General features: G+C 50.8%; 2 protein-coding genes across 6 annotated transcripts in view; one reads left to right on the top strand and one right to left on the bottom strand.

The window, feature by feature from the left end:
* The window catches only part of ADA (adenosine deaminase), a 49,828-nt gene extending 47,999 nt beyond the window's left edge, over positions 1-1,829 (top strand). For all 3 annotated transcript variants that reach the window (XM_018057905.1, XM_018057904.1, XM_018057906.1), the window contains 3 exons: positions 202-331; positions 946-1,048; positions 1,509-1,829. In XM_018057905.1, coding sequence (XP_017913394.1) covers positions 202-331; positions 946-1,048; positions 1,509-1,513 — 238 coding nt within the window. In that variant the 3' untranslated portion in view covers positions 1,514-1,829. The remainder of the gene's footprint in view (positions 1-201; positions 332-945; positions 1,049-1,508) is intronic.
* PKIG (protein kinase (cAMP-dependent, catalytic) inhibitor gamma) overlaps positions 2,317-27,028 on the bottom strand; it is an 84,103-nt gene continuing 59,391 nt past the window's right edge. For all 3 annotated transcript variants that reach the window (XM_018057910.1, XM_018057911.1, XM_018057909.1), the window contains exons 2-4: positions 26,350-26,419; positions 6,488-6,661; positions 2,317-3,058 (exon numbers count right to left, since the gene is read on the bottom strand). In XM_018057910.1, the coding sequence (XP_017913399.1) occupies positions 2,979-3,058; positions 6,488-6,638 (231 nt within the window). In that variant the 5' untranslated portion in view covers positions 6,639-6,661; positions 26,350-26,419 and the 3' untranslated portion in view covers positions 2,317-2,978. The remainder of the gene's footprint in view (positions 3,059-6,487; positions 6,662-26,349; positions 26,420-27,028) is intronic.

Genomic DNA, 27,028 nt, shown 5'->3' with positions numbered 1-27,028 from the left:
AAGCCTGGCTGGGTGCTTTAAGTCTTGAGTTGCTGGTTTTGTGGCCTTAGACAAGTCGCTGGAGTTCTCTGAATTCTTCTTCCTCTGTACAATGATGAGATCTTCCAGGCATGTCCAAGGGTACCATGAGGCTCAGAGGAGGGTGGACGTCCATGGGTAACAGGGGGGTGCTTCTCCCTTGCTCCCCTCCCCCATATCCAGGTTCAAAAATGACCAGGCTAACTACTCACTCAACACGGATGACCCGCTCATCTTCAAGTCCACGCTGGACACTGATTACCAGATGACCAAGCGTGACATGAGCTTCACCGAAGAGGAGTTTAAGAGACTGGTGAGTGGCTGTGAGCCTTAACTCTGGGCTGTGCGAGTGAGTGGCCTGCAGGTCCTGGAACCCCTGGAGAACTAGGGGTGAATCTCAACAGGCCAGGCCAAGCCAGACCTGGAGTTCGATGTCTTCCACAGAGAAGACATCTGTGGCTGAGATCCTGACCTGGGACTGGATTTTCTATCCTTTGCTTGGCTCAAGCACCCTAAGAGACCCTCAGTGCTGTCAGCCATCTCCCCAGAAAGGGGCTCAGCTCTACATCCTCCATGTGGTTTGCAGGCCACTCCTGGACCCCAGGATGAGCCCTTGATTTCAGTGGTTCTGATACCCCCAGTCTGTCCCCACAGGACTGTCTCTCTGGCCCCACACATTCTGCCCTATCTTCAAAGGTTTCTCCATCCTCCTTCCCACATCTGTGTGTCACGTCCTGGCGCATTAAGAACACAGACCCTCATAGTCTCTGCTCTGGCACTTCCTGCCTGTGAGCCTGGACAAGGGCTCCCAGGCTGAGCTTAACACATTGCCCACGTTTAATGAAGAGGCTGGACTGTCACTGGATTGCCAAGGGCTCCCTTCCGTGCCGTCTGGTTTCACGCTGTCTGTCATGCTGGCCCTTCCAGAACATCAATGCGGCCAAGTCCAGTTTCCTCCCTGAAGATGAGAAGAAGGAGCTTCTGGATCTGCTCTATGAGGCCTACGGGATGCCCCCTCTGGCCTCTGCAGGTATGTTTCTGGTGGACCTGCTGGGCTGGCGTCCTGCCCTGGCTCCCGTCTGGCTTCCGGGGGCTTTTAGCAGGACGCTCTCCACTCCTCTCCCAGGCACTACCAAGGCTGGGTGATCACCCCCTGGCTGGTGGTAGCCCCTGACAAGGCCAGCTTATGTTCTGCATAAGCCTCTCATGAGGCTGGTCTGGGGATAAGACTTTCTAGGTCTCAGCAATCTGGGGCATCTCCAGGGCTGCGCAAAGCCAAGGGCAGGGAGTTGAGCCCAGATCTCAGCTCTGTTCTGCTTCTTCCTTCCTGTGTGGCCTTGACAGAGCCCTCCCTTGCTCCAAGCCTCAGTCTCCCCATCTGTACAAAGGGGTTCCTTTCTGGCTCTGATGTCCTGTGATTTTTTTTGTTTGTTTGATGTCCTGGATACTACAAGTTGCCTAATCTTTTGTTTCTCTGACTTGTCACGCAGAGTAGCATCTGTGAAGGCGTCGTGGCTACCTCTCCGAGTCCTGGCCCTGTGGATGGAGCCTTCACAGCTCCAGGGTCAAGCAACATGCTTACCTTCACTCCTTCCTGGGAGACTGTGATTTCCAGAATCATCTACCGATGATCATGAAGCCCACGTGCCTCTTTCCGTACACACATATACCTCGGCAGGGCCGTGGCTCTCCTCTGTGTGCCTGGGTTGGGATCAGGGCCTGGGGCAGGCTGAATCTGAATTCCTCCTCCTCTGGTGACTTGTGCTGAAAATCAGGTGCTCAATAAAGAAGACAATGGCTGGGGCCGTGCAGCCCTGTGGCGTGTGCACTGCGGTCTGGGCGGGCGCCTTGGGTTTGTGGAGAATGGAAGAGGCCTCAGGGACCCCAGCTGCAGGCAGTCTGCCCAGCAGCAGTGTCCTGAGAGCCTGGCGGGGACTGTGAATGGGAAGAGGGAGGACAGAAAGGTTTCCAGAAGAAACCAAGCTTCTCTCGAAGAGTCAGTTTCCTAAATGCACCCTGAACCCTTAACCCCCTTCTACCCTAGGTCCTAAGGGGGAAACTTTCCTTTTGGGTTCCCATGGCTGTGAAGTGGGGTGGGAGAGGGTGAGATGGAAGAGGACTCATTAGATACCGGGCCGAGGAGTGGTGGCTCTCTGGAGCCCCAGCATCTTCTCCGCTGCTTCACAGGTACATGGGAGCCTGGGGCAGCAGTGGGTCTCAGGTAGTCGTGGCCTTGGGGAGACAAGGCCCGGCCCCAGCTTTTCGCTGCTTAAAGGAGAAACAGTCATCGTAAACCAGTCACACAAATCGTCAGCATTTATTTCCTGGGTCCTAGGTGTCACTATCTTGGTAGAAAGGGCAGAGAGTTAAACAAGACGGTTTTGAGCACAAAAATCCCTTCCCTGAAAATGGATCTGTGAAGCTCCAGGAGGGAACCTCAGAGCTGCATAGATGGTCCAAGAGTTTAGCTTACAATGGCTTCCAGAAAAAAAAAAGTAAATTGTCAGCTCCCTCCCTTCTCTGCTGAGAAAAGGTTGAAAGTTTCTAAAAAGTTTAAAAGTGCTTTTTAAAAAACGGGGTAAGAAGGTGTCCTGACTCAGAAGGCTGGAAAGGCTGGAGACAGAGGGCTGAACTGGGACGTGGTCCCCGCCCAGGCCACTTACCCCTGGGGCCAGGATCCAGCCTCTGAGTCCCAGCGCCCCCTGAATAAATTACATCCTGCGGTTACAGTGTCTTGCAAGTGTACCCGGGTGCAGGGGGGAGGTGGGGGGTGCGTGGAGCCTGGGGGGTACGGGCAGAGGGCCTTCCCAGGGTGGGGGCCGGGGGGGCCCCTGAGCCCGCCTTTCAGTCTGGCCCTGCTTGCCTGGAACACACCGCTCAGAGGAGAGGCTGCTGGGTCATTGCCAGGGCTCCAGGTCCATGGCACGTCTCCCTTCCAGCCTCCTCGGGCAAGGTCATGTTCAAGATGAGGTGGTGCCATCACTGCTCTCGGGCTGGCTGCTGGCTTCCTTGTCTGAAGTGCCCACCTCCGCCTGTCCTTCTGCAAAGGAGAGGGAGAGGGGCGTAGTCACAAATGTGAAGTGTAGAAGGAGGTCTGGCGGGGCCTGGCCATAGTGGGAATGGTGTGGATAAGGCTGGGGAGCAGGACAGGAGCTGGACTAGGGGTGGTGGCGGCCAAAGGGAACTCTACCCGGGTCTGCATCCTTTTTACAAAGCAAATGCATCTGCTGTTACTAGTATGCGGTGGTGGTAGTTTAGTCACCAAGTCAAGTCTGACTCTTGTAACTCCAGGGACTATAGCCTGCCAGGCTCCTCTGTCCATGGGATTTCCCAGGCAAGAATACTGGAGTGGGTTGCCATATCCCTCTCTGGGAGATCTTCCTAACCCAGAGATTGAACTTGGGTCTCGGGCATTGCAGGTGGATTCTTTACCAACTAAGCCACCAGGGAATAATTAAAATCAATGAAGGGCCAGGATCATGGATGGATGCTACAACATCAGGTGAAGAGCTGTTGAAGGTCAGGATATGTGTGTGGTTTCTCCAGAGAGAGAGGGCATGTGAGGTCCCAGCACATGACAGGTGTTCAGCAAATGGTAGTTCTTACAAGACAGGGAAAAGGGCATCAGATGATGCTGCCTCAGGACTTCCCTGGTGGCCCCATGGTTAAGACTCTATGCTCCCCATGCAGGGGGCCCAGGTTCAATCCCTGGTCAGGGAACCAGAGCCTACAAGCAGCAACTAAGAGTTTGTATGCCAAAACAAACATCGAAGATCCTGCCTGCTGCAACCAAGACCCAGCTCAGCCAAATAAACATTAAAAGAAAAAAAAAAACAACAACGATGCCAACTCAGGGGAGCACCAGGGGTGGCCTGCAGAGGGTCCAGGGTGGAGCCCAAGGCTGTTTCATTGTGCTGTGTTCTCCCTAGATGACCCCCACCTCCCTCTCTGGCCCCTGGCCCCTGTCTTGTATCCTTAGGCTGAGCCCTTTATGGGATGGAGAAACTACCACGTACCAGGATCCCTAGGCTGCAGGCTAACAAGTACTTTCCATCCAGTCACACAGCAGCCTGGAGGCGTGATGAGGGTCATGATATGATTTGAGTGAGAAAACCAAGGTTCAGAGGAGAAAATTGAGGCTCAGAGAGGGGAACTGAGTTGCCTGAGAGCCAAGCGGTGGAGGGAGCAGTGTCCTTTCCCCTGACTGAAGCCCGTCCCTAAAGCATCTCTCTCTAGGGTCTGTAAAGGCCCATCACTGCCGCCACCTCATTCTGCCCCAGCAGCTGGCTGGGGACTGGGGTGAGTGGTAGGGCGGGGATGTGGAAGGAACTTGGACACCAGCCCCTCCACCCCCCGCCTATCCTGGGGCGGTGCCTGCAGCAAAGACTTGGTCCCATAGGGTCCTCCTGGCCTGCCGGAACCTTGACAAAGCAGCCGGCACTTGGGGCAGGTTTCCCAGCATGTGACCCTACTGGGTCCTGAGCCTCCTGCCCTGGAGAGCAGAACATTCTAGTCAGCTTCCCAGGACCTGCTGTTCAGCCATGTCCTTGCTGTGGGGCCTTGAGCAACATAGTTAACCTCTCTGAGCCTCTAATTCCTGGTCCAGGAAGTGAGGATGACGACACCTCCGGCCCTTTGTGGTTGCCAGGCCCCCGGGGACAGCTCGGCCAGGGGTAAGGCTTCCCCCTCTGCAGGTCCCAGCTCCCTTCTAGGCCAGAGAGAAGGTCCTCAAGCCCCCCCTGGGACAGACTCCCTCGGGACCAGTTTCAGAGTATGATTTGGAAAATTTCCCAGTCACATACTGCAAGGCGGTGCGTTTGTATTCCTTCAGGTCCTGCTTGGTTGTTTATGTCTTATTATTTGGCCAAGTAAGGAAATACTTGTGCTTCCCACAGAAGGAAATATGGGAGCAGACAAAGGTTTGTACACAAAGGGCTTGAGAACTGTTAACGCACGTATGACCTGGGGAAGCCTGGAGGCCAGGCCTTCAAGGACAGGCGAAGGCCTTGGTTCCTCCTCCCTTACCCGGGCTGGGCATCAGTCTCCCAGGAGATTTAAGCAAACAGATGCTCCAGGGCCATCAGCATCTGTATCCTCTGTAACCCCCTCCCCTAGTAAGTCCGCAGGACTGAGCACTCCGTGTAGGCCTGCAGGGGAAGCTGCTCGTTGCAGGGCCTACTGGAAGGTTCCTTGGCCAGTCACTGTAGCCTGCACTCTGCCAGGAGGGCTTCACTGACTTGCAGCCAGCACTACTCCTTCCTCGGGTCCCCTTCTTAAAGGTCTGTCACCTGGGCAGACGCCAAGACACCCAGATAACCTCAGGGATTTCAAATCGGATGCGGGTGGGAGCAGGCAGTAGAGGACCTGGGTGGGTGGATGAGCCGCTACACTGAGATCGAGGGAGACAGAAAACAGTTCAGCAGGCAGACGCAGACGCCTGGCAGCCAGCCCCCTGGCCGCAGGCCTGGCGTGGCAGCTGGATGTGCTGGTCAGTGAACAGCCATCAACCAGGTACCTCTGATATGCACCAAACACTGCCAGGCCCCAAGCGGTCAAGACGCAGATCCCAGAGGATCCCTGGGCTCTGTGGGATCATGGAGGCGGCCAGAGGAGGCACCTCCCTCGTCGGGGAGGGCAATGAAGTCAGAGGAGACTTCTCAGCAGAGCAGTCTGGGCTATAGAACAAAGAGGAACAGCCAGCCTGGCAAGGGGATGGCCAGGAAGGACCAGACAGGGAGAGTGCACTGAGGCCCACTGGGGATTTTCAAGAAACGGAAGTCCCTTCCTCAGCTGGATTAGAGGCACAAGGGAGAAAGATGGGCCCAGAGGCTGGAGGAGAGCAGGTTCAGACCCGGGGAGGCTCCGGAGCCTGGGGAGGAGATCGGGCCGCAGGATGAGGGAGGGCTGACCATGGATGGATAGGACGGTGTGGCTCCTGGAGCAGCCAGGACCGGGTGGAGGACGTTCTAGCAGAGGAAATGGGGAGATGAAGGGGGCGGGGGGTGAACCGGCAGAAGCAAGGCGGGAAGGGGGCGTTAGGTGAATCCTGCTGGCAGCTGTCCGGGAGGAAGGCTGTGGTGAGGGCGGGCTAGGGAGGCCGGGGCAGAGGCTGCTGTGCTGCTGGGAGCAGCCTGAGCCCAGTGGTGGCCGTGGGGACAGAGAGGAGCAGAGGAACCAGGAGGGATCACGGAGGGGAACCGACGGGGCCCATGGATGGGGAGGAAGGCTGGGGGGCAAGGAAAGCACTGGGATGCCTGGCCAGAGGGTCCTCACGGCCTGAGATGCTGGCACCCTCCCGCCGAGGGACTGGCTGTCCTCCGCCACTGACCCTGGGCCTGGGGCCCGATTTAAAGGCAGTTTCTTCTCTGAGAAAGAGGGAGCAACCTAGGACTTAAGAGGCCAGCCCTGGAGCCCAGAAGAGGGTCTCCCACCCGGGGTGCTCGAACCCAAGAGTGTCGTGGGTTCTGACCTGCGCCCTCGAGGGCCAGCTCGCCCATGTCACCAGCCAGCTTCCGCACACTCATGGCCTCGGAGTCTCCCTGGATGTCGGGGACCGCATTCCGGCGGCCCGTCCGGTCACAGGAGATGAAATCCGAGTAGGAGGACTCGACCTCCATCATGCCTGTCGCATCGCTCTTCAGGCCTGTGGGGGCAAGGGCAGGAGGGCAGAGGTGAGCCCAGATTTACCCTGCAGAGAAGACCCGGCACTGACGGGCTCCGACAAAATAACAACTGCTGCCTTGCTCACGGACGAAAAAACAGAAAGCACAGGAAACTACAAAGAACAAATTAAGTCATGCATGATTTTATACCCCCAAAGCTACCATCATCATTTTAAAGGACATCTTTTTTTTTTTCTCTAAAGTTCATGATAATCCTTTACACATTTATCAATACCGTGTACCAGGCACTAGCCAAGGGCCACAGATGCAGCAATGAACAAGTCAGCCCCAGTCCCTGCCCTCAGGGAGCTTACAGTCTATTGGGTCATTTAAGGTAATTAGTTACTAACACCTAAGTAATAGCCATGGTGCTTGGGGTTTGCAGGGAGAAAGCAGGGTGCCAGAGGAACAACCAGGGCCTGACCAAGGCTGGGGGTCAGGAAGTGATATTTTAGCTGAGATTTTAGGAGGAATAGGGAGACGAGGAGTCTAGGATTGCAGGGAAGAGCACATGCAAAGGCTCTGTGGAGGGAAGGCATGGTGGGTGTTAGAAATGCAAGGGCCATCCCCTGGGGGCCAGGGGGAGTGGGACTGAGACACCCAGAACAGCACTGAGCTGGGCAGGGGCCTGTTCACATCTGCAGCTGCTCCCGAAGGACAATCAGATCAGCATTTTCAAAGATGACTCTGGCCCCTGGAGTGAGCAGGCCCTAAAGGGGGCCAGTTAGGGTATGAGAAAGATGGTGGGTGAAGGAAGGAGGTGGTGATGGTCAGACAAATTCTAGATGTGATCTGGAGGATCGATCACCAGGACTTGGTGTGCCGCTGATGTTTCTGACATGAATAATGCAAGTGGACAGAGGATGGTTTGTGAGATGGCGGGTGGGCAGGAAGAAAGACAGGTAACTAGGCTTTATTACTACAATCAAAGTGAAGAGGTAGTGGCTCAGTCATGTCTGACTCTTTGTGACCCCATGGACTAGAGCCCACCAGGCTCCTCTGTCCATGGGATTCTCCAGGTAAGAATACTGCAGTGGGTAATCATTCCCTTCTCCAGGCGATCTTCCCAACCCAGGAACCAAACCTGGGTCTCCTACATTCCAGGAGGATTCTTTACCATCTGAGCCTTCAGGGAAGCCCTGTTGTTACAGAGACGGTTACAGAGATGGTGGTCAATAGCCCTGGTGGTTGATTTTACAGCTGAGAGAGAGGAAAGCCACATATACAAAGAACCATATGCATACGAAAAAAGATCTGGAGATCATACTATAGTATCCTGTCTTTTATAGCTTAGTGTTTGAAACTCTCTAAAGAATGCCATACAAAAAAGAGCTTCACGACCCGGATAATCACGATGGTGTGGTCACTCACCTAGAGCCAGACATCCTGGAATGTGAAGAAAAGTGCTTCATGACCCAGATAATCACAATGGTGTGATCACTCACCTAGCCAGACACCCTGGAATGTGAAGTCAAGTGGGCCTTAGAAAGCATCACTATGAACAAAGCTAGTGGAGATGATGGAATTCCAGTTGAGCTATTTCAAACCCTGAAAGATGATGCTGTGAAAGTGCTGCACTCAATATGCCAGCAAATTTGGAAAACTCAGCAGTGGCCACAGGACTGGAAAAGGTCAGTTTTCATTCCAATCCCAAAGAAAGGCAATGCCAAAGAATGCTCAAACTACCGCACAATTGCACTCATCACACACGCTAGTAACGTAACGCTCAAAATTCTCCAAGCCAGGCTTCAGCAATACGTGAACCGTGAACTTCCAGATGTTTAAGCTGGTTTTAGAAAAGGCAGAGGAACCAGAGATCAAATTGCCAACATCCGCTGGATCATCAAAAAAGCAATAGAGTTCCAGAAAATCATCTATTTCTGCTTTATTGACTATGCCAAAGCCTTTGACTGTGTGGATCACAATAAATTGTGGAAAATTCTGAAAGAGATGGGAATACCAGACCACCTGACCTGCCTCTTGAGAAACCTATATGCAGGTCAGGAAGCAACAGTTAGAACTGGACATGGAACAACAGACTGGTTTCAAATAGGAAAAGGAGTATGTCAAGGCTGTATATTGTCACCCTGCTTATTTAACTTCTATGCAGAGTACATCATGAGAAACGCTGGGCTGGAAGAAGCACTAGCTGGAATCAAGACTGCTGGGAGAAATATAAATAACCTCAGATATACAGATGACACCATCCTTATGGCAGAAAGTGAAGAGGAACTAAAAAGCTTCTTGATGAAAGTGAAAGAGGAGAGTGAAAAAGTTGGCTTAAAGCTCAACATTCAGAAAACAAAGATGGCGTCTGGTCCCATCACTTCATGGGAAATAGATGGGGGAAGAGTGGAAACAGTGTCAGACTTTATTTTTTTGGGCTCCAAAATCACTGCAGATGGCAACTGCAACCATGAAATTAAAAGACACTTACTCCTTGGAAGGACAGTTATGACCAACCTAGATAGCATATTAAAAAGCAGAGATGTTACTTTGCCAACAAAGGCCCATCTGGTCAAGGCTATGGTTTTTCCAGTAGTCACGTATGGATGTGAGAGTTGGACCGTGAAGGAAGCTGAGCGCTGAAGAATTGATGCTTTTGAACTGCGGTGCTGGAGAAGACTCTTGCGAGTCCCTTGGACTGCAAGGAGATCCAACCAGTCCATCCTAAAGGAGACCAGTCCTGGGTGTTTATTGGAAGGACTGATGCTGACGCTGAAACTCCAATACTTTGGCCACTTGATTTGAAGAGTTGACTCATTGGAAAAGACCCTGATGCTGGGAGGGACTGGGGTCAGGAGAAGGGGATGACAGAGGATGAGATGCCTGGATGGCATCACCGACTCGATGGACATGAGTTTGGGTGAACCCCGGGAGTTGGTGATGGACAGGGAGGCCTGGCGTGCTGTGATTCATCAGGTTGCAAAGAGTCAGACACGACCGAGCAACTGAACTGAACTGAACTGAACTGAAAGCATGCCAGGAAGGTTCTCTGTAGATGATTTTTGTACATGTGCTTGGGTGTATCATAATATATTTGAAGAGTCCCCTAGACATGAACACTTCCCTGGTAACTTAGACAGTAAAGCATCTGCCTGCAACAGGAGACCCAGGTTTGATCCCTGGGTTGGGGATCCTGGAGAAGGGCATTGGCAACCCACTCCAGTATTCTTGCCTGGAGAATCCCATGGACAGAGGAGCCTGGCGGGCTCCAGTCCATGCAGTTGCAAAGAGTCAGAAATGACTTAGCGACTAAACAACAACAACTATAGGCAGCACTAGTTCTTTATGTAAATATCTCGGCCTATGTCTAGCTGTTTCTTTAGAGTACATTTCTAGAAGTAGAATTGCTAAGCTAAAGGGAAGGGTGAAATAATGTAAGACACAATATTGTGACACATTTGCCTTCCTGAATGACATAATGGTATTTATAATAACCGAAAAAGATGAGTAAATAAAACTTGTAAGTTCAGTTCTGTTCCTATTTATATTCCCACCAGCAGCCTGTAAGACTGTCCATTTATCTGCACCCTTGTCAAGAATGGATACTGCTATTATATATATATTTTTAAAAGGTTAATCTGCTAATGGAATATAAGTATCTTCCTTTGAGCACCGATGATTTTCTGAAGGCAGTCAAATCACCCAGTCACCACAGGGATTCTGGCCACTGGGCGGATTCTGAGTTAGGAAATGGGGGGGTGGGGGGATGGGGGTGTCTAAGATACTGGCGTGACCACAGGAGTTCACAGTACTCTAGTTGAGATGGGCCCAGCAAATCCCAGTTCCAGACACATGATGTCAAATGCCAACGCTCTTCATAGTTCGAGGATGCTTCCTGCACACGGTCAGTGAAAGGGAAGCTCCCAAATGTCCCTGAAAAGGCTAGGCATTGCATGGATTATAGCGTATTCAAAAAACAACCTACACCAGGCGGACATGTACTGATGGCAAAGTGTCAGAGATAAACTATTAGCTGAAAAATTCAAGGACATTCCTGGTGGTCCAGGAGTTAAGACTCAGCTTCTGAAGCAAGGGGTGTGGGTTAGATCCCTGGTCCAGGAGCTAAGACTCCCACATGCCTTACAGCCAAAAAGCCAAAACATACAACAGAAACTATTATAACAAATTCAACAAAGACTTTAAAAATGGTCCACTTCAAAAAAAATATTAAAAAAAAGAAAAATGCAGATCGCAAAACAACACCTTAAAGAAAACTCAGTTTCAGCTCGTACAACTCAACACCACCAAAAGAAAAACAACCCAGTCAGAAAAATGGGCAGAAGACCTAAACAGACATTTCCCCAAAGAAGACATGCAGAGGGCCAATAGACACATGAAAGGATGCTCAAAATCACTAATTGTTAGAGAAAAGCAAGTCAAAACTACGAGGTACCACTTCACAGAGGGTGCAGAGAAAAGGGGACCCTGCTATACTTGGTGGGAATGTAACTGGGTTCAGCCACTGTGGAAAAGAGTATGGAGGTTCTTCAGAAAACTAGCAAACAGGATTTAGCAATCCTGATCCTGGGCATGTGTCCAGACAAAACTCTAATTCAAAAAGACGCACAAACTCCTATGTTCACAGCAGCCCTGCTCACGATAGTGAAGACGCTGGAGACAACCTGCATGTCCACAGACAGGTGAACGGATGCAGGAGCCGTACACACACACGGGACAGCGCTCACCCACGGAGAGGAATGGAATGTGCAGCAGCATGGAAGCAACCAGAGGCGGTCCTACCGAGCGAAGGGAGTCAGAGGGCAAACACTACGTACGACAGCACTTACATGGAGAATCCAAAATATGACAGAAACGAACCCACCTTCAAAACAGAAGCAGAAACAGAGGGAACTGAGTGGTGGTTGCCAAGGGGAGGGGGCTGGGGGCGGGACAGAGTGCAAGGCTGCAGCTGGCAGATCCAAGCTTTCGTACACAGAATGGATAAACCAGGTCCCACTGTATAGCACAGAGAACTATATTCAATTTCCCGGGATTAACCGCAATGGAAAAGAATATAAAACACAATGTACGTCTGTGTGTGTGTATAACTGAATCATTTTGCTATATAGAAATAATTCACAAAATATTGTACATCCATGTATTTCAATTAAAAAAAAAAAAGATAACCCAGTTTCTATGGAGAACACAGCAGATACAAGAAAAACACCTTGCTGAATGTTGTACTTTGTGACGAAGAGGAACTTTCACGCCTAAGACTAAATTTTCATAACGGCAGGAGTTTGTATAAGCCCAGGTTATTGTGCAATGCTTTCAGAAAGTAACCGACACTGGCAGGAAGCTCCCGGAAAGCGCCCAGGGTGGGGCTCAGTAAGTGGTGTGTGTGTGAGAGAGAAAAGAGGGACTGGCCAGTATGGGGGGCTCGACCCGCATCTCCCCACAGCCCCAGGCTGAAAAGAGACACTTGGAGAATGAATGAGGAGACAGGGAGGCGTCCTGTAGTAGGAAGAGTAAAGAAAAGGACACGTGATCTGTTCCGTCGCCAGACCTTGTGCAAGACTGCCCCCCTCTGGGCCTCCATGTACCAGGTCTATAAAACAGAATAAAGGCTGGGCCAGAATTCCAAGGCAATCCCCGCAGCTCCAGCAGGGGGCGCACCAAGACAATTTGTCTAAGCTGCCTTGAAATAAAGAAGTTGCCCTAGTTGTGTTGCTGGTTGCTTCTCGACCAAAAACAAACAAACAAACAAACATAAAAACCAACCAACACACCCCAGGCTCTGAATCTGCCAGAGATGGTTCTTCCATAGGTCACGGAAGGTTCACTCCTACACTCTCCCTCTGGGGAAACTGCTCAAAGCTTCAGAACTGCGGACTGGCCTGTGGTAATAACAGTAATAACACAGAATAAAATTTATAATGATAGCTCTAACCATAACAGTAAAAGCAACAGTAATCAAGTCATTATGTTTCCTGGAGAAGGCAATGGCACCCCACTCCAGTACTCTTGCCTGGCAAATCCCATGGATGGAGGAGCCTGGTAGGCTGAAGTCCATGGGGTCGCTAAGAGTCAGACACGACTGAGTGACTTCAATTTCACTTTTCACTGTCATGCACTGGAGAAGGAAATGGCAACCCACTCCAGTGTTCTTGCCTGGAGAATCCTACGGACTTGAAGAGCCTCGTGGGCTGCCGTCTATGGGGTCGCACAGTTGGACACGACTGAAGTGACTTAGCAGCAGCAGCAGCAGCACCTCGCTTAACAAAATTTCCACAGCAGCCTCTGAGGTCTGTGAGGTGAGTTTATCTACCACCACGACCTGGGAAGGTCTGTTTCAGGTGGCAGGATCCGTACCTGCCAGAGGAACGGAGACCCTGGGCAGGCCCCACCAGCTCCCAAGCCCCGGCTCCTCAGGGCTTTTCCGCCACCTAGGACATGGTCACCACGAGAACCGCTATTTCTGTCTGGGTTTTCACCTGGCCAGGCCGAAAGGCCTAACCCCGGCAGCTAAACCATACGCTCTGGCTGCTTGGTCCTCAGCTTGCCCAGGGCCTGGCAAACAGCAGGTGCTCAGGAAACACTTGTCAGATTAAATCTGAGTCTGTCCATCGCTCTGTCTCCTCTCCAGCCCTCTTTCCCTGCCTGTGGGAACCAGTGGGAAAGGCCTCTGTCGGCCACAGATGGCTGTGCTGACATTCCAGTCCAGGGTCTCTAGCATCTGACACTGTGGGATGGATGGAGTTACAGGCTCCATCGGAAAGGCTAGTATCCTTCTCGAACTGGCACTCTGCAGCTTTGGCTCCTGCCCTTGCCCGGCTGACCTTACAAGCTGCCCAGCGCAGGAGGCTGACCTTCCTGGCTCGGAAAGGGAAGTGTGCCAAACTCAAAGGCCGATCCTGGAAAACACCAACAGCCACCAGTGTGCTCCGACTGCCTCCCCGCCCCCACCCCCGCAGCGATGGGTCTAGGGAACACACTATTTTCATTTTTCTGCAACATTTATATATTTTCCCTTCACTCTCTGCTCTTAAAAGTCAACAGCAAATGGGGAAATATGAGCAACCATCCTCAGAGTTGGAAGCTGCATCAGCAAACGGTTGTTCTCAGACTCTGCTGACGACAGCATCCACTCCAGGAACTCTGAGTGACCTGATGGAAACACCAAGAAACCTCCACTTTTCTCATACCCTTGAGCTAGTAAGTCAGCAAGTGGACAGATGAGAATAGTCCCTGGCTGTAGCAGCCTGCACTGCTCCTGGGGGTAAAACATAGCATCTTTCCATGTGTATTTCCTTTTCTGTGAACTGTACTCAAATCCTTTTGCCCATTTTTCCATTAGATGGTAGCATTCCCACTGATTCGTGGGAGTTCTTTATATATTGAGATAATCAGTCTTTCACATTAAGAAGCATTACACGTATTTTTGGGGTTTTGTTCTCTGATTTTATTTCTCTGTGTGCACACATTTTTTTCCCTTCAAGTAGTCAAACTGATCCATATTTTACTGTATGGTTTTCGGGTTCTGGATCATACTTAGAAATGTCTTCCCCACTCCGAGATTGGGGAAGAATTCTCTCTTGCTTATTTCTTGTACTTTCCTGGCTTTATTTTTCATATTTAAATCTTTGATTGAGCTCGAATTTATCTGCTATGAGCTATGAGGTAGGGAATCTACCTTAATTTTTCCCAATTATCGCAAAACATTTTGTGGAATCATCAAACTGAAAAGACTCCCTGAGCTCATGGAGACAAACCTCTCATTAATAGCTGGGGAAAGTGAGGTTCAGAAAGGGAAAGTGAGGTTCAGAAAGGGAAAGTGACTTGCCCAAAGTTCTGGATCTAGCTGTCTGACCTCCTAGTCCAGAGGTCTTTCTCCCATGCCTTGCTGCACCCCTGGGGGTTGGAGTCCCCAGCGATATGACCCATCTCTCGGGGGCGTGTGGTTGCCAGGAGGCATCCAGTGCTGGCGTGCAGCCCACGTCCCTGTTTATGAGCTCAGAGACCTTGGACAACTGCCTCCATTTCTCAGGATCCCAGTTTCCTCCTCAGCCACGTGGAGATAATAGTAAAAACCTTCTGCTTAGGGGGCTGCTGTGAAGTCAATGGGACAGTGTGCTCAAACAGAGTCCGGTAAGATGTGTGCAACGGAAGAAGCTCACAATAAGTCATTACTACGGTCCATTCTCACTGGGTGACTTATCAGTAACACTGTCCTATGGCGCTTTCTGTCAGCTTCTTTGTTTTACTCTCTGTTTAGCGATGCACAGAAGGCCGAACCTCACGCTTCCTGCTTCTGTACTTTACGGTGCTGAGTGAATTAAGTTCCACAAAAGCGGCGCCCTGGCTGACATGTGGACTGCCGCATCTGATAGGCCTAGCACAGAGGTGAAGCTCAGTGAATATTTCATAAGTGAGTGAATAATAGAAGACGGTCTAGATTCCAGGGCAGAGCAAAGACTATGCAGCTTTGCCTTTTAACAGGGGCCAGAGGTCTGGCTCAGGCTCCTTACAGCAGGTGACCACCCTTCTCCCCACCCAGGGACCTTCCCTCTCTCCCAGCTTCCTTTCCCCCCATCAGAATAATCAGGTTGAAACATGATCCCTACATGTCTTCCAGTCCTGAAATTTCATTCACTCATTCATTCCGTGTTTACTGAGTACTTTCTATATGCCAGGCACTATGCCAGGTATGGGGTTTGCATTGGAGCCAAACAGATATTTACTATGTGATAACAGAAAAAGCCACCGGAAATCAAAACTACAATGAGATGTCACCTCACATGGATCAGAATGGCCATCATCAAAAAGCCTACAAATAATAAATAACGGAGAGGGTGTGGAGAAAAGGGAACCCCCCTCCTCTGTTACTGTGAATGCAAATTGATACAGCTTGGAGAACACTATGGAGTTGCCATATGACTCCTGGGCATGTACCTGGAGAAACTTCTAATTTGAAGATACATGCACCCTAAAGTTCATAGCAGCACTATTTACAATAGCCAAGACATGGAAGCAACCTAAATGTCCATCAACAGATGAAGTTGTGGTGTTTACATATACATATATATATATATATAATGGAATATTTCTCAGCCATAAAAAAGAACAAAATAATGCCATCTGCAGCAACATGGATGAACCTAGAGATTGTCACACTAAGTGAAGTAAGTCAGGCAGAGAAAGACAAATACGATATCACTTATATGTGGAACCTAAACTAATGATACAAATAAGCTTATTTATAAGGCAGAAGTAGACACATAGACACTCACAGACATAGAAAACAGACTTATGGTTTCCAAAGGGAAACAGGGAGGGAGGAATAAGTTTGGAATTTGGAATTAACAGGTACATACTATACTATACATATAATAGATAACCAACAAGGATCTACTATATTAGACAAAGAACTATATTCAATATCCTGTAATATCCTATAATGGGAAAGAATCTGAAAAAGAATACATATGTGTGTGTATATATATGAGACTGAAGATAGACAGATATATATATATGAGACTGAATCACTCTGCTCTACACCTGAAACCCTAACTCAACTATACCTCAATTAATAAAAGAGAGAGGGCCATTAACAAATAAACGACTCTATCATCAGGGACTGTGGTAAGTGTTGTGGAGGAAGAGAACAGGTTTCTCTGTGTCGGGGTGGTTCAGTTCAACACTGTATGGTCAGGGAAGGCCTCCTTAAGGATGTGAGCCTGCGCTGAGGTCCCCAGGAAAGTCAGACAGAGGGTGATCTAGGTAGAGTCAACAGCCAATCTGGGAATAAGCGATCTACCGTCTTCTATCTCAGCTTGAGCCCTGAGCGGTGCTCAAGCCTGATGCTCTTCTGCTCCTCCCCATCTTCAGGAGGTTTGGGGGCCTTCCTCGGGGTGAAGCGTTTGGCCCTGAAAGGGAAGAGGCTTTGGGCTCAGCTTCCCAGACCCTTGGCGTCAGAGGCAGTGCTCTCGCAGGTGCTTGCCCTGGGCGCCGTCTGGTTTCCCCACGGGAAGCTGTCTTCTCCCTTTGGTTGGTGTTCTCCCCCAGCTCTGTAAACTGAAGAGGCCCCAGCTTTTGCCAAGAGCTACACAGTCTGTTCCAAGTCTGAAGCTATTAGTCCTCATAGCTCAGGCAGATTCCATGACAGCGCCAAATTGTTTTCCAAATATACCAGAAAGGTCATTTCCTGTTTTTTTTCTTTTTAAAAAATTAAGTATTTGCAGAAACGGTACAAATAAGAAAGCAGAGCCTTCGGCAATGGACACGGAGCAGACAGTGGGACTTGGTCCCCTGGGACAGGCCTCCTCAGGGGTGGGGAACATGCTTTCTAAGGCTCCTCTGAGGGAAAGCAAGGGCTGTGGAAACCTGATGGAAATACCAGGGCCTGCCGAGCTGGCATTCCTCAAATTCAGAGGAAGCGGCTTTTCTATGTGATGCGAAGCCAGACCCAGAGAGGCACTGAGGCGGGGAAGATAAAAAGGCCCGGGCCCCAGACTGGGAGCACTCGCAGAACCTGGGAAAAGGCAGAGCAGCGGTTCTGGGAACACACCCCAAGCTCTACCTAGTTCCTGAGGGACACACCCAGGGCGGAGTCTCCAGAGAGGACCCGGCTCCTACCAGGGCGGCACCTGACGCCCACAAAGAGGCATCCTTTGGAGGCAGCTGGGCAGGGCCTTGGCCTCCACACCCAGGGGGCTAGAACCACGCGGCAGGGAGGGCAGGTGGTGGAGAGACTGCTTTGGGAGGGAAGCGGGGCGGTGCTGAGTCACACGAGGTCTCCATGGACGCCCTTCTCCTCAGACCACTCTCCCGCTGGGGGCCTGCAGACCCCACACTCTCTGGGCCTCCTCCAGCCTGACGGGCCACTTCTTAACCTCGTCCATGCAGGCGCCTCCCCTGTCAGGGACCTTCGTGTGAGAGGCCCCCACCCTAGCACCAGGCCCAGGCCCTCTTCTCTATGTGCCCCCTGGGGGCTCTCACCCTTGCCCTTACAGTCTGCGTGGATGGCTCCCCAGGCCTCTCTTCAGAGCTCTAGAATGGGCAGTCTAGCCGCCTACTCCGCCCTCCCCTTGAACGTCTCACCAGCATTTCCGACTTCACGTGTCCAGTCACAAGCCTGCTCCCCTCAGCAGCCCCCAGGTCAGTGACGGAACCAGATGCCGAGGCTGCTCAAGTTGGAACCCTGGGGTCATCCCAGGGGAATGGAGTATTCTCCGTCTTCACTCCCCGTCCGGTCTGTCACCGGGTCCCCACGCTTCTACTTGCAGAACTGAGCCTGAACGGGCCCCCTCTCCCCTCCAGCTCCTGGTCTCCATCGCTGCTCACTTGTGCCCCTAGCCGTGGCATCGCCTCACCACCTCCCTGCTCCCCACTTGTCCCCGACCTAAGGTCTGCGCTCTCCACGAGGGCCAGGGCAAGGTTCGTGCCTCAGACACTGGGTCCTGTGGTTCCCCTGCTTCATTCGGCCTTGGATGCTCTAGCATTTCACATCTGGCCAAGTCCAAGCTCTCTACACCAGCCCCTGACATCCCGCACTGACCTGGGCCCGCCTTCTTCTGTGAGCTTTTGTCTCATTTCCACCTTCTTCTCGGCCCATTTGGGTCTTTAATTCCTCATACTAGCTCTTCCGGACTTCAGGGCCTTCATGAGACTGTGTGCTCTGCCTGGAATGTTCTCTGTCACTTTTCTTTTTATAGAGCCTCTTAAATGGATTTCTAACCCTGTCTTTTTAGACGCTCCTGCTCTGGGACCCCGACACGGGGCCCTGCAGGCCGTGAGTTCCCGTGCTCACCCAGCTGCATGTGGGCTGAACACCTGGAATCCTGCATGATACAGTAACACAGTGAGGGCCTGGGGTCGCTCAGCTGCTGTCCCTAGAGCTGCACACCTCAGTGGCCACAGAATCCTCTTCTGTAAAATGGAGGTGTGCCAACTGCCTGGAAAGGAGCTCGTAGGGAATAATCAGAGCCAGCAGTTATGGAGTCCTGACTGCCTGCCACACTGCTAAGCATCTTACAGGCATCTCACTTCATCTTACAGCAACTCTCTGGAGTAGGAAGCATTACTACTTCTGTCCTACGCAGGAGGAAGCTGAAGTACTGAGAGGCTAAGTACTTGCCCAAGGTCATATCATCCACTGAGTGTGGAGGAGGAGGGAGCCTGTACTATTGGTACAGGAAGCACAGCAATCAGTTAGCACCAGGCCTGGCAGGCAGGCAGGAGTCACTGAAAACTGCCCACTCCCCTTTCTCCCCTTTTTCCTCCTCTATCCCCCACCTCATAACAAGGCATTTCTGAAGGAAGGAAAAGAAAGCAATGAAGTCCTAGGAAAGCATTTTGCAATGCTGGCGAAAGCATATACCCAGATGCACTTTACCCAGGCTTAAGCAAAATTCTGTTGAGGACGTTTGACTGTAAATGTAAGATCTTATGAATCTATCCGGTGACGTTGGGTTGATTCTCTGAACTCTGCCACAACAAATTCTAATTTTTGTCATATAACTTTGGTGAAACAAGTATTGGGGGTAGACATTTAAAAAACCCTCGCCCACTCTGCCGCTGTGTCTCCCCCTGTGGCTAGGCAGCGTTAGCACTTCATGGAGGCCTGGGGTTGGGCGTTTGGGATGGTGATACAAGCTCTTCAAACCACGGGAGTCTGTGCTTCTGTGGAGCCTTGGGAAAGAAGCAGAATATAGCCCAACAATATTACTGCTTGGAGACTGAGTCTCCCCGGCTCTCCTGTGGTTTACATGTTATCTATACTTGGTGAGGGCTCTGCTAAAATGCAAAGTTCCCAGAGGCCAGCAATCCCAGCTGGAACGTGGAAGGAGGACCGGAAGGTGAAGTGAGATCACTTCCCAGCAGGCTGGACTGAGCTCCAGCTCTGCTGAGGCCAGGCTGGGTGCCTCTGGGCAAGGTTCTTGTCTCTCCAACCTCGGGGGTCTCAAGTGTAGAAGGAAGGGGTAAGCTGGGTATCCCTGTGGTGGTTTTGAAACATATCTGCAAGTTCTTTGACATTTTTCTTGTCAAGAGGTGGAGTGTAATTTGTATCCTTGTGAATGAGCTGGTTGTCGTGACTTGCCTCTAACTAACAAAACACAAGTGATGACGTGACTTCCAAGATGGGGTTAGAAAAAGCGTCACAGCTGCCATCTGGCTCCCTCTTGGGACACTTGTCTTGGGAGCTTTGAGCTGCGTGTAGGAAATCTGAGGCTGCCACGTTTTGGGGATGCCCAAACCAGTCACATGGAAAGGTCCTAGGTTGGCCATGGAGGGAGATACAGCAGGCGGCCCCAAGCCGACTCCTCGAGGCCCCGACACCAGCCACTACCTGCAACTGCATGGGAGATTCAAGCCAGAACTGTCCAGCTGGGCAGTCCCCAAATTCCTGACCCACAGGAAAAAGCATGAAAGGTAACACGTCACTGCTGCCGTTTTAAACCACTGAATGTTGGCAGTGGAGTGTTATGTGGCAGTGGATAAACAGGGTGAGTTCTAATGTGACTTCCAGCTTGGGGTCCCTCTACAGTACCTCTAAAAGTCTACAGAAAACATGCCCCAAAGCCATGGTGGAAAATGAAAAGAAGCAAGATATTATCTCTATAATATGGATTCCTTCACCTATTCAGGTAATGAAATATTACTGATCACTCAGCGTGTACCAGGCTTGGGACTAGGTGCCACAGATACAAAAGCAGAGAGACACCAGGGGCTCTGGAGGGACAGTCAAGGTGTAGTTAGGGAGGTTGACTCAAACACCTGTAATTCTTAACCAGGGAGGAGGGGCAGGGGCGCATATACCAGAAATCCCAAATCACTGGTGAACCACAGCTTCAAACTATCCCTCCTGCCTCCCCTGGGGATTCTGACAGTGCCCCAGATGGGGATGGGTGAGTGTTTTGTAGTCAATGACCACTGCCCATATCAGCCTCTGTTCCTGATGGAAGGTGTCATGGCCCATACACATGATGAGAGAGGAGAGATTTTAGGGACCGATTCTGTATAGGAATCTTTTAAAACTTGAAGAATCTTTGGAAAGCTTGGGTGCTAGGAGCTGTAACAATAAGATGTACAAGGCAGAGCAGGCTCAGAAACCAGCCACTTACACACAGTCACTAACTTTAAAGATATGACCCCCTGCCCTATTTATTGCTCACTGGGCACTGGGGATTCAGCAAGGAATAGCACAGACTCTCTGCCCTCACAAAGATCACAGTCTGCTGGAGTGACTCATACTAACAAGCAAACAGAATAACCATCAGGGGTAACAGTGCCTCAGAGAAAGCTAGAGGAGGGCGAGGGGCCAGGGGTCTCTCAGAGTAGAGAGGGAGGCCCTCTGGGAGAGGGACATGGGTGCAGAGGGACATGGGTGCAGAGGGACATGGGTGCAGAGGGACATGGGGGGATAGCCAGGTAAGTGTGCCAGGCAGAGGGAACAGCGTGCAAGAGGCGGGGCCTGCCTGGAGTCCAGCAAGAGGACAAGGAGGCCGCAGGGCTGGTGCGCAGTGAGTGGGGGAGAGAGAAGGCTGAGGGTGGCCAGGGCCTTGGAGGATAAGGGCTGACCTGGAGTGTTGCTCTGATTTTGACATCTCCCTTTCAGGGCCATTCCCAGATGAATGCCTTAATGCTCCCTTCCATGCCAGTTCTCAGAGTCTCCTCCCCGAGCTCCCCCACACCCCGAGTGGACGGGGAGTTAGGCCTGAGGGCGTCTCATCACACATCCCTCACAGGCACAGACACTATTGACCCAAAAGCAGGGCCAGCTGGGGTGGCGGAGGGCCTCCAATCTTCAGCTAAAGGAGAGACAAGGTTCTCCTTCCATTCCTCCTGCCTCTGGAGAGAAGCAGAGCTCAGAATCCACACAGCACAGTACAGGAGAGGATCGATGCAACAAGGGAACCGGGCAGAGTCACAAGTCTCCAAGCCAGGGGCCGCCCGACCTGAGCAGAGACACAGGAAAAGAGCCTGACGCTGGGAGGGATTGGGGGCAGGAGAAGGGGGCCACAGAGGACGAGATGGCTGGACGGCCTCACCGACCCAATGCACGTGAGTTTGAGCACGCTCCGGACAGGGAAGCCTGGCATGCTGCAGTCCATGGGGTTGCAAAGAGTCGGACACAACTTAGTGACTCAACAACAACAGGTTCTGTGCGTCTGGCCCAGAGTCCACACAAGATTTCAGTCTCCTGGTTCAGTACCCCATTCCTCCACCCCATACCTCCAGGCATGGGGTCTTCAGGGCACGGCCAGCCCCCAGGGCCCAGTGGCCCCTTCCCTAACCCAGCAGAAGAAAAGGGATTCCTGCTTTGCCACCACACAGGTGCTGGCCCACCTGTCCCATATCTGCCTTCCCCACTGGCTCCAGGGGGACAGGCACCTCTTCTGGTCACTGTATCCCCACTACATCGCAGAGTGTGTGACGCATGGAAGATGCTCAATAAAGGCATCCATATGAATGTGCGAATGAACCAACAAAATAAGCGATGAACACGTGCACTCTCAAGCCAGTGATGAAAACAACCGCCCGAGCCCTGGTCCCTGACCAAACAAATAACAAAGGGAATAATAAAAACGGCTACTATTTAGGGGGTATATGTGCTATGTGTTGGATATGGTTAAGAAGTGCTTCTCAGTAGCCCTGTCCAATTAGGTCCTTTTTACGCACAGCAAGGATGTACTGGAACCCACCCCGCCCCCCACACCCAGGTGTCTGGCTCCTAGGCCCGAGGCCTCAAAGGTGGTGTCTCCCTTTGGCTCAGGGAAGCAGAGCTGGCCAGAGCTGAGGACAGGTGAGCTGACAGGGGCTGAAATGGCAGGAGGGACTGACTGGGAGAAGAAAAGGAGGTTCCCCTTGGTCTCCCTTGAGACCTTCTCCCACCTGCTCACCTGACCTGCCGGGGCTCTGCTCCAGCTCGGAGAATCACAGGACGCTCCTTCAACACCTATGGAGAATGCACTCTTCCCAGCGCTGGGACTGAGGCTATTTTGGGAGGCCCTGTGTTACTGAACCCTCACAATGGATAGCCCATGGCTCGGAGAAGCCACAGGAGTCCCCTAAGGTCCTCCAACCAGTTACGGACTGAATCAGGCCTTGAACCTGGATTTCCTCAACCCAGATTCCGAGAGCATTCTCTAGGATGGTGCATTCTGGGGACGGCTCTGTCTCGAGGTGGAGGACACGACATCTGTCTCATCCTTAACAGAGAACTGTTCTGTCGCCAAACTCCCTGCCCCCCTGGCTTGTCTCAGCGCAAATGACTCTGCCCACCTGGGCCCAGAAAGGCCACGTGCTGTACTAACCGGGATGAGGAGCGTGCAGAGGGACTGAGCGCCTACCACAGTGCCCGCTGCACGGCACCCAGGCAATGCTTTCACAAAGAACAAGCGAGGCAGGAGAGACACACAGTGGATCTGCCAATCTGAGAGAGTCCAAGAGAGCGGGTGGTGGCACCCAACCTCCGAGTGCCTGACAAGCTCCTGCCCTGAATCTCAGGGTGATGGGCAACGAGCTGAGGGCCCCTTCACTTCGACAGCCAGAGCCAGGCAGAGAGAGGAGGCGAGCCGGGGACTCCGGTGACAGGAAAAGGATCCCATGGCTGAACCGCCGCTGGTTCTGACGTCACGGGAGAAACGTGGCCCCAGGAAACCGTCGTTTCACAGCTGCCCGCTGAGAAGGGCCCACTTGACAGGTGATGCTGAGAAGTGGGAGTTACTCAGAGAGAAACTTGTCTCTCGTCAATCCTAAACTGGGGCATATCAAAGACAGGCTCGTAGCTAATAAAACCATTTACAAAATACATTAGAGTCAAATTTCATTTGTCTAATTATTCCTCAGGGAATGACTCACTCCAGATCACCAAGATTCCCACACTGTTACTCTTTTAAGCATCAGAACCTTCTGTGGAGACAGAAGGAGGACTGGTGGTTGCCTGGGACTGGGGAGGCTGGGGGGCTTGGGAAGGTGATGAGTTCAGGATGTGGGGTTTCTTTTGGGGGGAAATGAAAAGGTTCTAAAATGATCATGGTGACAGATACACAACTCTGAAATATATTGTAGGCCAATGAATTAGATATTTTAAATGGGTGAACTGTGTGGCATGCAAATTATATCTCAGTAAAGTTGTACCAAAAAAAAAAAAAAAACCAAAACCCTTATCTGAGTTAAAATGGAGAGAGGCTCTTCTCAGGCACTGCACTAATGTAGTAGTGTATTACCCACTGACCTTTTCTCAATGATTTAAGATCAGTGCCATGTGCGCAGTTCTTAGTATCTTGTATAACATGGCGATCTTCTCAGTATTATACGATACAGAGCTGTCTGATCTACCCTACACAGCACATTATTTTTTTTCTAAAAACAGTGAATTTACTTTCACCATAAAGCTTGGTGGTTAAGTTCATGTACTTGGGTCATGTATCACTTACTGACTGTGCGACCTCTGGTGAATTACAAGATCGTTCTGTGCTTCGGTTTCCCACACGTAAAATAAGACCTTCAACCTCCATGGGAAGTTGTGATGATCAAATAAGATAAGGTATACAAAGCACTGGATGCTGCGCCTGGTGGTGGGAAGCCAGACTGAAATTCAGCTATCCATCAACACTGTTCCCACTGGGCTGGCTTCCCAGGTGCCTCAGTGGTAAAGAACCTGGCCTGCAGATTCATCTGCATCTAGGGGGCTTCCCAGGGGCACTGAGGCAGAACAGGACACAAGCCTGGTGGCTTAGGAAGGAGATGCAGAAGACTCGGGTCCAACCCCTGGGTTGGGAAGTTCCCCTGGAGGAGGAAATGGCAACCCACTCCAGTATTCTTGCCTGGAAAATCCCATGGACAGAAGAGCCTGGTGGGCTACAGTCCATGGGGCCGCAAAGAGCTGGACACGCCTGAGTGTCCGGAAAGAACACTGTTTTTGCTCCTGTCAGTGCAGCTGCTGTGAAGCCCCCTGAGCCATAGCCTCAGAAACCAGAAAACCCCAAAAGTGCGCTCAGTGAGAGGAAACAGGGGCTGGGGGGTGCAATTTTGTGGTTAGACTTTGGGACATGCCATCAGATGGCTCTAAGCGCCAGCAATATTAGCTAGTTTGTCCCAGTTCACCCCTAAACAGAAAAACCTAGATGAGGTCGCCCAAGATATCCTGGCACACGGAAGACTGGTGCCGAAGGAGACCCAGGACCCCAACACACTTGGGGCTCTCTCTTGACCATATGTGTGTGCTCAGTATCCAACTCTTTGCAGCCCCAGGCATTGTAGCCCGCCAGGTTCCTCTGTCTATGGGATTTCCCAGGAAAGAATACTGGAGTGGATTGCCACTTCCTTCTCCAGGGGATCTTCCTAAATCAGGGACTGAACCCATGTCTCCTGCATTAGCAGGTGGATTCTTTACCGTTGAGCCACCAGGGAAGCCCCTCTCTAGACCACTGATTCTTAACATTCAGAGGTCACAGACACATCTGAGAATCCGAGGAAAGCTATAGATATTTAGCCTAGGAGAGTATGTGTGTATACATATAAAACTGTACCCATGTTTACAGGAAAATCTTGAATCCCAGAAGAAGCCCGTTTAAATACCTTGGCTCCAAATTTCACATAACCCCAGCATCCTCAAGGTTCAGTGGCTAGGCCCCAGTGCTCCCACAGCAACTAGAACAGAAGGCCCTCTGACCCTGGCCAGATAAACAGTCCTGGGAGCTGACTGCCGCATCCAAGTCACTGCAAACATCTGCATCCAGGGGCTTCCCAGCAGCACTGAGTCAAAACAGGACACAAGCCTGGTGGCTTGGGAAGCTGCTATAGGGCAAGGCCCAAATGTCTTGCTGATAAGCAGCTGGGGAGTTTCAGACTCAGGGCAGCTGCCTGCCAGATAAGATCCTTTCTCTGCCAACAGAGAAGAGGAATCTTAGGAGTGGTGCTAGAGGCAGGCCGGGCCATGAGAGGGAAATCGAAGGAGCTGGAAATCCCCCAAACTCCCAGGAATACTAGGACTTGGACAGTGACATAAAAACCAGAGATTCTGCCCAAATGTAAGAAGATGGAGCTGGAAAGGGGTAGATAAGTTGGGGGCAAGGGAGCTGGGTGGACCACAGATCAGAGACTGTTAAAAAATGTTTAGATACCATAAAGATATGAACACTGACCCAAGGCAGCCATACTTCCAGGCAGACCGTTCTAGGATCTATGAACTGCATTCTTCTTCCAACTGGAAGGGACCTGTACCATCTCTCCTCATCAGATCACTGGGCTGTACTTGTTTCTTTGGGCTGGGTTTTGCCTGCTTTTGCTTCTGCACCACAGTATTAAAATCCCCATCATGTGCCCTTGTCTTTATGAAAATACTTTTACAACAAACAATTGGTGGACAGGGACGGTGGCATCGCACCCAGATTTGCTAATAACTCCTGTGTATGGTTTCATCTGCTTAAGTAGATGGTTGAAGAAACCCATTCTGCTGTAGGCCACCAGAGGTAAATTGTCTTTCTGACTCTCTATAGCATCAGAAAAATGGTGTAAATGGAATCATGACTGAAACTGCAGCGTGATTTTATATAACTTCTGAAAAGGGCCATCCTGGCTCTCCGTCATGGGACGCCGAGTCCTCTCTGATTTCGTTTGGAACCGATTTCTTTTCCTTCTTCAAACGGAAGTAAAAGTATTCAAACAAACACTCGTGACGCTGCAGCAGAGTGGTATGAACAATGTGACGACCCACCTGGTTTAGTTTCTTTTTCCTCCTCGCATCTCTTCAGATTTTCCACTGTTGACTAATCAATGTGGAAATTCTAAGGAACCAGAAGAAAAACAAAAATTAGAGCCAGACATCCCCTAGGGCTGAAGCAATTTTTTTTACGAATACAAGTTAACAATATCTATCAACTTATTAACTGTGCACATCCTTTGGCTCACTCAAACATCTAAAAATTTATACTATAAATAGGCTCACATAAGTTTTTAAAAAAATATCCAGTAAAACATACTGTGTAAAGGTAAAACAATAAAAGAGGAAACAACTTAAGTGTCTGCTACTAAGAAAAAGAGTTAAATTATGACATCAATGGAGGGGGAGCTATACAGCCATTACAAAGAACGGGGGAGATTCTGTGGTACTGACATGGGAAAATGTACATACTCTGGTGTTTAAAAAAGTGCAAAATTGTATATACTATTGTTTGTTTAGTTAAAAAATGAACGTGATTGTTTATAATTAGGAAAACAGTACAGCATTTGTGTATATACACACTTTTTGTATCTATATTAGAAAAAGACAAACAGCAAACCAAAAACAGCGGCTCCCCCTGGGACTCAGAAACGGAGGGGAGAGGAAGGAAAGGCTTTCAATCTTTATACGAACTGTTTCTGTTGCAGCTGAAAACTTTTATTAGAGGCACACA

Source organism: Capra hircus, chromosome 13, assembly GCF_001704415.2.
Source record: "Capra hircus breed San Clemente chromosome 13, ASM170441v1, whole genome shotgun sequence".
Lineage (NCBI taxonomy): Eukaryota > Metazoa > Chordata > Mammalia > Artiodactyla > Bovidae > Capra > Capra hircus.
This window is presented reverse-complemented; position numbering and strand designations above follow the sequence as displayed.